The sequence below is a fragment of the Sander vitreus genome, chromosome 8 (assembly GCF_031162955.1).
Source record: "Sander vitreus isolate 19-12246 chromosome 8, sanVit1, whole genome shotgun sequence".
Lineage (NCBI taxonomy): Eukaryota > Metazoa > Chordata > Actinopteri > Perciformes > Percidae > Sander > Sander vitreus.
Genome location: NC_135862.1, coordinates 11,034,996 through 11,046,789, shown reverse-complemented (window position 1 = coordinate 11,046,789; position 11,794 = coordinate 11,034,996). Strand labels below are relative to the sequence as shown.

The following is an 11,794-nucleotide window of genomic DNA, read 5'->3' as shown; positions in this document are numbered from 1 at the left end:
CACGTAGGGCTGCAACTAATGATTATTCAGTATGTTTATTTTTTTGATTTAATCGTTTGGTCTATAAAATATCCAAATAATTGTAAAAAAATGCGTCCAGGGTTATGTGTTTACACTTAACCAAACACCAAAAAGAATCAATTTAGAATGATATAGAACAGAAAGGCAGCAAAACGTTTGAGAAGCTAGAACCTGTGAAAGCCTCACCATTGTAATTACTAGTAACACAATCTCTACAAATGAATATTTTACACCATGTCAAGAGTTTATTTGACAGTATTTCAGAATATCTTTCAGTAAACAAGTTTTTTTGTTTTTTAGCAAAATGTAATATATCAGTACTGTCGCATTTCATAAAAATAGTTGTTCACGTCTTTGAAACTACAGTATCAATGATACAGTAAACCATATTTGTAGGAATACAGCTGTACAAGGTGAATAATACACAATTAACACTACACAGTTATACTTGATCTCAATGGGGATTTATGAACGTGCCATCCTTCACAAGTTCCAATAAAGCAGTTTTTTTGTTTTTGTATACAAAATCACTCACAGCAGGCAGGGGTATGGCCTGGACGGAGACAGAGGGCTGGATAGCATATTCTTCCACCTTTTTCTAAACTTTGACATTTGTACATACAGTAAACACATTTCTACAGCCTAATGGCATGTTCTCATGCGCCTCGCTAACCAGTTTATCACATGAACACAGCTGGATTCAACTTTTCAGGTCATACTAGTACCCCAGTCTGCAGGTGCATTGTCTTGCAAAAAGCAGTTAACCAGTAAACCTATACCAGTTTATAAGTACAGCTTGGATGTGTCATCATGCTGCATTCAGTCAAGTTGTCACAATGCATTGTGATTTTACTCATCTGGTCCTCCAGTCCTCAAAAAGCTCTGGTTATTTAATTTCTAATGAGAGCAAACATCTTGTTGAGAGAAATAGATGATATCAAAATGGAGAAATGCAGGAGGATAGTGACTTCATCTCCATCAGTTTAATAGCAGCATGCCTCCACTCTGCCAGTATCAAAACTTTGTGATCGAACACGTTTCAATGCATTTGTGTTTACACATCATCTGAAGTCTTGGGTTTGGATTCCGCGAGCATTGGTTCTGCTTGCAACAATGCAAACTTAACTTGTTTTCTTTACAGAATAGACAAATAAAGCTGAAATGACACTTCCTAAACAACAGAAACCACGGTCCACTGTGACAACGACCCTGTCTGGATAAACGCTCACAGCTCCACTTTCCCAGATGACTCTAAGAAGAGGATGTAATGCTACAGGCTACATTGTATCCCCATTTAAGCGCTAGGGGACAAGGGCAATCATTGACATTGATAAGAGTGCATCAAGATAACTGTATATATACTGCTTGGTGTTAAGTCAGAAGAAAACAGGCTCCAGTCTGATTTGTGTGCATGGTCATTAACATCTGTTTTGCATTCAGTTCCCAAAACAAATCACAACAGCACTGCATTAGTTTGAGTAAGGCACTCCGCCCCACCTCATAACCATCGGCCTCCTCTTCCCCACACCGATGCCCCTCTCCCACAGTGATGTGGTACACTTAGCACAGTAAAAGGCATAGAAATGGGAAATATAGACTGGACAAAATTCTTCTGTTGAGCATTGAATGAATACAACACGCCTTATATTTCTGCACAATGACTGCATGGTTGACTTGTGATCAAGTTGTGTACAGAACAGGATTATGAGTTCTTACTAAGCCAACTGCTTTTTAGTCACTTAAAAGTTCAATTTGAGGAAAAAAATGATTTTCTTTTTGTCTCACATGAGTACCAATTGGTCAGCTCCACAGAGGATATCCTCTCTATATTCTAACTCTAAAAGACATGTGAGTCCCTGTATAAAGACATGGTGGTTTATATCCACGCACCTGACTGCTGCCTCCCTCAGCAGTCTGGGTTTGGTGACTTGCACAGTCTTTGATATGTAGTAATAGACGAGGCCATGGAAATAGTGAGCCTAAAATCTAACTACAACACTGCCTCAAAAACACAGGTATGTTTTTGAGGTTACCAAATGTACATATTTTTCACATCTTTACATTTACAGTATATGATATATTGGTAGGCATGTGAGATCTAACATATGTCGGGTTAACCAGGCTGTCACTTGGGCCAGTGCCATGTCCTCCAGGAGTGTCAGTGTCACTGCCTCCCTCTGACAGATCTTCCCACTGCACAGAGAAAATGGAGCAAAATTAAATCTTTTGGATGTACATATGTCTCTGTCCTGCGAGGAATCTTGTTCCATCTGAGGTTGCACTAACCAATCTGAGCCAGATACGGTCGAGCAGTTAAAGGTACATGTCGAAAGAACAGCTCCACTCAGAATCAGACGTTGTTGCTCCATCTGTGATCAGAACATTTACTGTCGCATCTGAGGGGCTAAAATGCCTACATATTGAGTAGTCTCCATCAGTTTTATACTGTATGTTACAATAGCTGTGAAAGTTCCTCTCTTTTTTAAGGTGGTGGGTGTAATAATTATCTTGTAAGAACAAATGAAACATAAAATATGATCTTAGAAGTAGATGGAGAAGAAAACAGGACAGAAAGAGAGAGGGTGAGTGAGAGCTTTTCTCAGACTTGGATGGTGAACTGAATGAGGAGCCAGACAGTGTGATCCGGTCCAAACCAGCGAGATCCATTCTACCTGCTTACTGTGGAGGTCCAGGACCTCAGGGTGCCAGGCAGTTTGTCAGACCCAGGGACGTTCCAGGGCCCAGGGGAGGCTGCTGCACTCCTCGCAGAAGGATCTTCCATGGTTTTAGAGGGGCAGCAGAACCCACTGTGGCCACTGGCCCTCTCATCTTCTCTGGGGAACAAACCTCTGGACACCAGCCTCTCCTGGAGGCTGACATGTCCATCTCCACTGCCGAGAGAGGCTCCATTCAAATTCACACTCACATATGGGTCCCAAGGCCAGACAGTGCTCATCGCCTGTGTGTGCAGGCCCTTTCTATCACAGCAGGGGGAGCAAGTCTCCCTCTGCCTCTCTCTTCTTTCAACGGACCTCCCCAGGACAGCTTTGGGAGGCAAAGCCCGAGGCTGTCTGTCGCCTGGTCCACAGTCCACCTCTCCGCACCCCTGAGGGGTTCCCTGCCCCCTGATGATGCACTTCTTCTGGGTGGACCTGCCACCTGTAGCCCCTCTAATGGAGCTGTGGTCTGTCAGCTGTGGAGCTTTGTCTGTCATGCACACTGTGGCCTCTAGAGGGAGCTGATGAGGGGAGTCTGGGGCTGAGGCTGGATGGGATGAGAGCAATGGATTTGGGTAGTGTTTGAGGGTCACTTCCTGCAGGGCAGAGTTGGCTGTAGAAAAGGAATCCCAGGTGCCGGCACAGTCTGTAAGGGAAGAAGAAAATATGCTCAGGTGGACCAAGGTAAAAGCAGAGAGGCACAAAGCAGCATGCACATGCAAACAGAGAGAATGAGGAGAGGAAAAAAACTGAGAGAAAAAAAGATGTATATAATAACACAACCACATCATAATATATATATATGTTGCATGCAAATGTGTGTGAGCAGCACACACCTTGCCATATAAGCCTCTACACCTAAAGGCTGATGTGGGACAGGATTCATTCAGTGCTTGAAAACAATTACCATCTTTATAGTTGTGTGACAGACTGATCCTGAGCAGATTGATTTCACACAGTCTACTTCACAACCCTCTTCAGGATGATACAATTTAATCTGGAGGGTCACTTCAAACCATATTGCTCGCAGCACGCAGAAGCACCCGCACACATGCACACATAGATACACACACAGCTTCTATTTTCCCATGCATAAACTCATTATCATGCATACACGAATGCATGCCCAGAGCTACGCTGCACACAGATTATTCAGTATGGAGAGAGAGACATGCAGTTTTTCACAAACCGTGTCTTTAGAGTGGCCCATTAGGAAGAAATAGGGGGAGCTTAGTGTGTCACCTTTCATGCACATGGAGAGGTTGGAAGGTACCATTCCTGAGGGAAGGCAAGTAAAAGCCTATACCAATCATTAGACTTAAAGCAGAGGGGTTACAACACACGGAGGCTAAAGAGTAAGTTGTTATTCTACTGTTTGATTAGAATAGTTTTTTATATCAGGACAAGTTTTTTTTTTAGACGACAGTATGGAAGACTGCAGAGCAAGGAGTAAAATGCAGAAAGATATTAATGCATGTTAATATGTTCTTGAGTAAAACACACAGCATTTGCAGGAAAAAGTCATTCTGGTTAAAAAACAGTAATGTTGGACGTCAAACAATGAATCTCTTATATGAAAGTGAGAACGAGATCAGGTCAGAGACTAAGGAGAGCGAGTGGAAAGAGTTAGACATTTAGAGACTTTACTTTGTGCCAGGAAAACCCACCATATTCTGGCACCTGTCCTGTGCCTCGCTTTAGCAGCAGCCTGACTCGCCTGCCTCCCGCCTTGATGAGTTCAATGGCGCGGGCGTGAGTCATGTCCCGAGTGCTGTCTCCGTTAATCTCTATGATTTGATCCCCTACCTGGAGGAGACACACAGAGGATGAGTCGATTTCTGTCAGCCTCTGGTTATCCATGGAAAGTGGACTTTTTTACACAACCACTGTTCCTGCTGGTGGGTAGCTCCACTGGAGCAACTGGCGATTAAGTGCCATTAAGTGTGTTCTTCAAGTACATCTCAACAGGAGTTGTTGAGGGTGAGCAGAGGGTCAGTGAGTTGACTTAAACTCACTTGCTTTACCCCTTTCCTAACCTAAAAGCCATTCCTGTCCCATGAAGAAGATGGGGCAGACAGTAAAATAAATATTTCAATCAACAGGAGTGAAAGATAATAAACATGTTGCAGAAGAACAACAGCAATGTTGTCTTTTTTTGAAAGGCAAACAAATCTGTGCTGTATTCCATTTTACACCATCTTTAAAGTCTGTGAAATAAATATATCCCACATTACACAAGCATGTTGTGTAATATGATTTTAGATGGATGTCAAGATAGACAAACTGGCATTTTGCTGCTTCTCAGTACATGTCTGTGTTCTACATTTCTTCAACAAAACAACAACTGTTTTCACTGACAGCAATTCCAATCATATACCATGCGGTTTTCAACTTTGTCATCTCACCCTCATCCTTCCATTTCGTATAGCAGGACCATCTTCAGCAAGGCGCAACACAAACAGGTCCATCTTGTACTCTCTGCCCCCGCGGATACTGAAGCCAAAACCCTTTGCGCTTTTCTCCAGCTCCACCGTGAAGTAATCATAGTCCTGCAGAAAAAATGTAACAACTTGCAAAAAAAACACCGCAAATAACAGTTTATGACCATTATGCCGAAAACAAAGACTACCAACACTCGCTCCACAGTGTGGCGGCATAACTGCATACAAATGAATATGTATACTTAATGCTCAACACTGTTAACTTGAGCAGGTGGTTCTTGGTCTAGCTGTACCTGTGGTCTGAAGTCAGGAGGCAACCCCAGAGGGAACTGTGCAGCTGCAGGGTGCTGTCTGAAATCCAGCAGACCAGGCGGGTGTCTGTAGTCCAGCGTCGGCGGCTGTCGATAATCAGTAACCGGTGGGTGACGATAGTCTACTGGAGGTTGCCTGTAATCAGTGAATGGAGGATGGCGGAAGTCAGGTTTAACGTCCTGTCTGGCTTTTACCTCTGACCTGTGAGGAGACAAAATCAAAAGAGAAGTTTGTGCCACAATGGAGAGAGCATTGATTTGAAGAAGCATAGCAAATAAGGAGATGTCCTACTGAAAGGATTACTGAGTGTGTGCAGCTAAGGAGGCTAAAAGGGATGTAAATATCACTCTCTGTTTTGAAACTTTTATCAAGCTCCCACTTGTAAAATGGGCATTCATCCACAGCTCCGGGAGCGCTGCTCTTGATCTGAGACTCACATGCACACACAGCCATCCATGCACACACTCACGCTTTCATAGTTTTGATATGGAAGAGGGCCCGATCGCTGGGCTCCTGAATTATAGAAGAGATACCTTAAAGTAAATTATTCACTGACACTGTACAAGCTAAGTGGTGTTATGCAACAAAGCAGAAACCAGCCTGAGCCTGAGAGACTGACTGGGACAAAAGTTGCCTGCAGTCACAGGTTTTCTACTGAACTAACAGTACTGGCATGCAAGGACAGGATGGCACACTCATCTATAGACACACATTTTATATCTGTCGCCTTTAAAAAAACTTTGTTCTGTAACCAAGACACACTGCGCTTAAGGAATCTCACAAAACGTACAAACAAGAACATCCCTCTTAGCGCTGTCTTACCTGCCGTCATGGAGGTAGATCTGTGGAGGGGGGCCAGAGGGCTGGGTGACCGGGCTCTGCTGGGTTCCAGCTGGTGCAGGCTGGGAGGCTGCTGGTGCAAGAGGGCCAGTCACTGTTTGGCTCGTCTGAGCTGGTGTGGGGCCAGGCTGGGCAGGTATTTGACCTGTCTGAGTGGCTGTTTGGCCAGGCTGGGTACCTCCTTGGCCTGGCTGGGCTACAGGGCTGGGCTGGGTCTGGGGGCTGTGTTTCTGGGTCATGGGGCTCTGCTTCTCTGAGCCGGGGCCAGAATGGGAACCTGTGAAGGACAAGATTTCACCTGTTTGGAAAATATCAAACTCAGATGAGAGGGATTAAGAACAAATTGACAAAGGAAACATGCTCAGGATGCACAAGCCTGCTGTAATGTTGGCGAGTTTTCTTTTTTTTTATCTTTGAGAAAACTATTTATCATAACTAATTATCTGCTGTATAAGCTATATGAGCCTTGTGGCCTTTAGACTTGTTCTAATGCTCAGAATTAGAAGACTCTAAAATGTAGTTCAGGCTGAAATGCCAAGATTATGTTCAGTCGTCACCATAACCAAATAATTGGGGAACACAACTCCTCCTAATCTTGTGCTCCTTTCTGGCTTACTATATGTGAAACTATCTTTTTACTTCAGAAGACTGATGCATTTTGTGTGTAAGGATTTCCCTGGCCAAGTAAGATAAAATATATTCATATAAGACGAAGCAGACTGACTTCAAAGAGTTTTCTTCTATAAGGGGAAAACAGTAACAAAATGTGGTTTCATGTCACAAACAAACACTCACCCTCCTCTGGTATGATGTGCAGTGTGACTGTTAGCCCAGCATCTTTAATGAGCTTGACAATGTCTGCGTGCGGCATGCTGATGATGGACTGTCCATTCACAGCCAGGATCCGGTCGCCCACCTTCAGCTTCCCACATCGGTCCGCAGGGCTGCCCTCAATGATGCGTCCTATTTTATGGGGCACAGCTGGAAACAGGCAATAACAAGGTGGTTGTCAATGGCAATTTTGAAAAAAGATGTCAAAACAGCACTGAAAGAACTCAATTTTGAAGCGGAGAGAATAACATTTAGAATCTTATTGCAACCTGAGCATTACCTGTTATGAAATTGTTTTGAATATTACAGCCACTTTTAAAAAAAAAAATCACACTTCCAAATATTGCTATTCCTTATGAAGCAATGTCACCAAACAGAAATGACAATAATGTCTTAACAAGACAGTGGTGGTGGAAGAAGTATTAAGATCATTTACATTATAAGTAAAAGTCCTGCATTGAAAATCTTACTTAAGTAAAAGTATGTAAGTATCATCAGGAAAATGTACTTGCAGAAAAATCCTCACATTTTAGAAACTGGAAACGATCAAAACAGTTCTTTCAATCAACTTGGGCTAATTATTTCAGCTGTCCTTGTAGGCCTATATATTGTTGGGTAGTTTAATTTATAACAAAACATTGTATTTTATTAACTACATGTGTTTTGTGTGCAAACATCTTCATTTGTAAAGTAACTAGTATCTAAATCTTTCAGAGTAATGTAGTGGAGTAAAAAGTACAATATTTCTAGTAATGTTTCTAGTATTTATAGTAAAGTGGCATGAAAAGAAGAAAAAAAAGTACCTCAAATTTCATACAGTACTTGAGTAAATGTATATAGTTACATCCCACCACTGCGTCTTATAAATTCTTTAACATATTTTAAATATATTTAAAATCATTATAAAAAATATATATAATACTTAAATTGAAACCCTGCAAACAATCACTCTAGGACAGTCACCACCCTTAGGATCCTTAGTGATGAGTATTTGCAAATCACTATTTGTGTTCAGTAACAACCTTTAGGGCTCCAGACAGAAACAACTTACTGATGATGGTGGCATTCTCCGGTCTGTTCAGGGAGCTAATGATGACGAAGCCGAAGCCCTCATTCTCCTTGCGGTGAATAACCACATCACTAGTTTGCAGAGCAGAACCCTCTGGAGGAGAGGTGGCAGCTGGGACGGCGACCGCTGCAGGGCCCGAAGCTGAGGCTGCATCGCTACGTGGGGAGCTGTGTTGTGTCGAAACAGAGCCGGGGCTGCGGCCATTCACAGGACACAGTTCACCTGGAGGAAAGGAAGCAAGAGAGGAGATAGGATGAGTCAAAGCAGCAGCTATGTTACTGTAAAACATGACCAATTTACTCTCAGTGGCTATTCATTTTGAATTTCTGTTGTAGCCATTGGAGAAATTCCAGTTCTGCAGAATGTACTGCATGCAAGAGTGCACTTCTCTACCTCTCACAGGGACATTGTGTCAAAGTCAAATTTAGCTTGTCCGTTTGTCATTTGACAGGTCTGACTCTTGTGTATGTATGACCTTGCAACGGCACTGCATTTAGAAAGACACAAACCACAGAGCCTGCTGCAGTGCCTAAAATGAACAAGGATAGGAGTGTGAAATCGCCCCATGCCATATATATATATATATATATATATGAAAAATTGAACTATATGTGTAGTGACATGTCATTAAATGCCTCCAAAAGCTAAAAGTAAATTTCTCAATATTCAGTATTGAACACACTGGATGGTCACTGAACACCTCCTGCTCAAGTTGTTTTACATGTCAACCAGCAACAGCTGTGCTCGAGAGTGTGTACAAACGTTTTCAGCAATTCTGTATCCACCACGCACCATACACAGTAGATCCCTCACAAGTCTACTACACAGGTAAAACACAGTCTGTTTAAATTGCAGCATCAGTGATACACATTAAATATAAGCCAGTGTATTACTGCTCTTCTTGAACAGTTTTTCTGTGTTTGTACAGTAACAGGCCAAAGGATGGCTAAAGGATTCACTCTTAGTTGCCTTCACTGTGTCGCTGTGAACCGACCAGGTTATCATTGTGTTGTTGGTCAAAACGCACACACGCTCGCTGGTGCAAAATTCTGTGCACATTGTCTGTGGCACACAGAGTTAATACTGAAAGTTCAGAAAAAAGCTTGGTGTTTCGTTGTTTTTACAAAAGATCCTCATATATTTAAATAAGATTTACATTGTGTGCCCTTGGATAGATGTATGTATGATCTGCTACCACAGAAAAGATGCGTGGCTGAGAAGTACACATTGATCCTGCACACAAATTGTCAGCATGTGTGTCCTGTCCATGTTGTCTCTTTTTCTTTATCTGATGCCAGTGAAATGTGAAGCACCGTCTCCAGTCTTGGTTATGTGTGAAAAAAATAAAAAAATAAAAAAGAACGAAAAAAGCTCCTCACCAGGCATTTGCACTCTCCTTCTCACAGTCAAGCTGACTTGACCATTGCGAGCGGCTGCGTGCATCAAGTCTATTACGTATTTGTGCGGTTTCCCAGCCACCACATTTTTATCCACAGAAATGAGCTCATCCCCAGGTTGAAGCCGCCCATCTCGCTCAGCGGGAGTGTTCTCTATTATAGCACCAATAACAATCTGTTCAAAGACAATCAATATTAGCAGCATAGATGAAGGTGAAGACAATGAAACAGAGACTGTGGAATCACTCAGTAATTGCTTTATCCAGGTTGGAAATTAGTTTTGGGTCATGGTAACATTTTTCCACCTTAAATATTTTCCTGCCACATTCTTCTGTTTCATAGTTTGCATGCTGTTTTACATGTGGACAAGTTAGCAAGGCGTTTCTTCAGTATGGGAGGTACTGAGCAGTTAGGGCAGTGTGAGAAACCCAAGGAGCGCTTGTGTGTAAGTGAATGTGTGTGTGTGTGTGTGTGGAGCAGATGTTGGTCAAATGTGTGTAACTGTGTGAGATGAGATTATGTGCAGGTCAGACGAGGTTGGTGTGTATGAAGTTAACAAATATGTGTGGTCCAGCCCGTCCCATACGAGCCTTGTCACGGGCGTCCGGACTCACAGCCTGCACGGCCTCGTCTCCCCCCAGGATGCGGAAGCCAAACCCGGTCTTCTCCCTCAGCAGGTGCACCTCCACCTCTTCATACTCTGGACCTGAGACACAAATAAAGACATTAAAGGTTGACTCTTTAATTCATTTCAAATCACCATATTATGTGCAATTTATAGCAACATATTGCTATCTCCCATTAACTAAGTTTCAGTACTCACGTCGGCTCTCATAGATAGCCCTCGACTTCTCGTAAAGGTCATAGGGGTCAGGTTTGTTAAGATCGAAGCCCTCGGTGGAGTCCGGCACAGATGTGCGGTGCTGTGGCTGGTTTGGGAAGGGCATGCCAGGTGGCAAAACTGGGCCGGACAGGTTTGCTTGGGGGCTGCCATGTGGGTCCCATTGGTCAGGCAACTACAAGGAAAACACCAACAACTGATTTTAAATGTACGATATGGGGCCCTATTTTTGTTAACGACCAGCGCAGGCAGCACCTACCACCTATTGCCTGTATTTTGGTGCCCAGAGCGAAGTACACAATGCATAGGTGGAAGGAGACGCGCAAACCGATGGGAGGTCCCTTTAAATGAGGCAGTGTAAAGCAAGTTTTTGGTATTTTAGTGCAAAGAATAGAAGTCTGAGAACTACGTGTGTTTCTGGCACGTCAATTGACTGCCAATCTGATGATTTTGTCAAAGAGGAAACAAAGTACTTCAAGCCTAACCCGAACAGAATAATGCTCAAAATGTAAACAAGATGATTTATTAAACACTCTCCAACCAGTAAATGTGCTTAAAATCCGCATTAAAAAAAAGTTTATTGTAGTTAGCAGTAAAGCAGCATCCATATTTCTATAAATTAATTCTAAGTAATTCTGTATCTGTATCAGTGTGTTCACATCGACAACAACATGATTTTCTAAAAAAAGAATCTCTTCATTTGTTGTTGTCATGCATCAGGGATTTGCTCAGCTGTTTCAGAGCTAAGGCCAATGATGTGGCTATCTGAGAGTGTACACAATCTAGCTAATTTAAAAAGCTTACGTTACTTTATTATGTGAAGATTTAACTTCATTCAATATTTTTATTTAATTTCCGAGAATATTTTGCAGAGCCACCGTCACTGCGTCTGAAAATTAACGCCGCCCAAGATGACTGTGATCCCAGAATATATCTGTGGTGTAGCCAGACCTTACTCCACAGCGCTGTGGAGATCCAAGACTGTATGGCTGCAGGCTGGAGATCTGGCAAAGCGAGACTAACTCATGGCAGACAATGCTGGCAACAGCCCACGTGTTACTGCACCATGCGGGCAGGAGAAAACAACAAAGCAACAAACTATATAACAAATACCAAACAGCACTGACCTGCAGTATGTATGTAAACACAAGATATAAGAACTAATATTAGCATATGTGTAGAAAAAAACTAAAAAGCTTTGTGTTTATGGTGATGAATTATCTCTATGAACATTGTTTTCAAATCCAAAAATGAATGACAGTGAAGTTAAACCAACAAATTCAAGGCCTACTATGTGCAGAAATGAAGGTCAGGTAACCTTAATG

At 42.5% G+C, this 11,794-nt stretch overlaps 1 protein-coding gene across 1 annotated transcript in view; it reads right to left on the bottom strand.

Moving 5' to 3' along the window:
• Positions 1–263: 263 nt before the first annotated feature.
• The window catches only part of magi2b (membrane associated guanylate kinase, WW and PDZ domain containing 2b), an 81,006-nt gene continuing 69,475 nt past the window's right edge, over positions 264–11,794 (bottom strand). Inside the window, exons 13-22 of the mRNA XM_078256754.1 lie at positions 10,452–10,644; positions 10,219–10,334; positions 9,611–9,803; positions 8,214–8,453; positions 7,127–7,312; positions 6,314–6,608; positions 5,473–5,692; positions 5,144–5,287; positions 4,406–4,544; positions 264–3,384 (exon numbers count right to left, since the gene is read on the bottom strand). Of these exons, the coding sequence (XP_078112880.1) occupies positions 2,690–3,384; positions 4,406–4,544; positions 5,144–5,287; positions 5,473–5,692; positions 6,314–6,608; positions 7,127–7,312; positions 8,214–8,453; positions 9,611–9,803; positions 10,219–10,334; positions 10,452–10,644 (2,421 nt within the window). The 3' untranslated portion in view covers positions 264–2,689. The remainder of the gene's footprint in view (positions 3,385–4,405; positions 4,545–5,143; positions 5,288–5,472; positions 5,693–6,313; positions 6,609–7,126; positions 7,313–8,213; positions 8,454–9,610; positions 9,804–10,218; positions 10,335–10,451; positions 10,645–11,794) is intronic.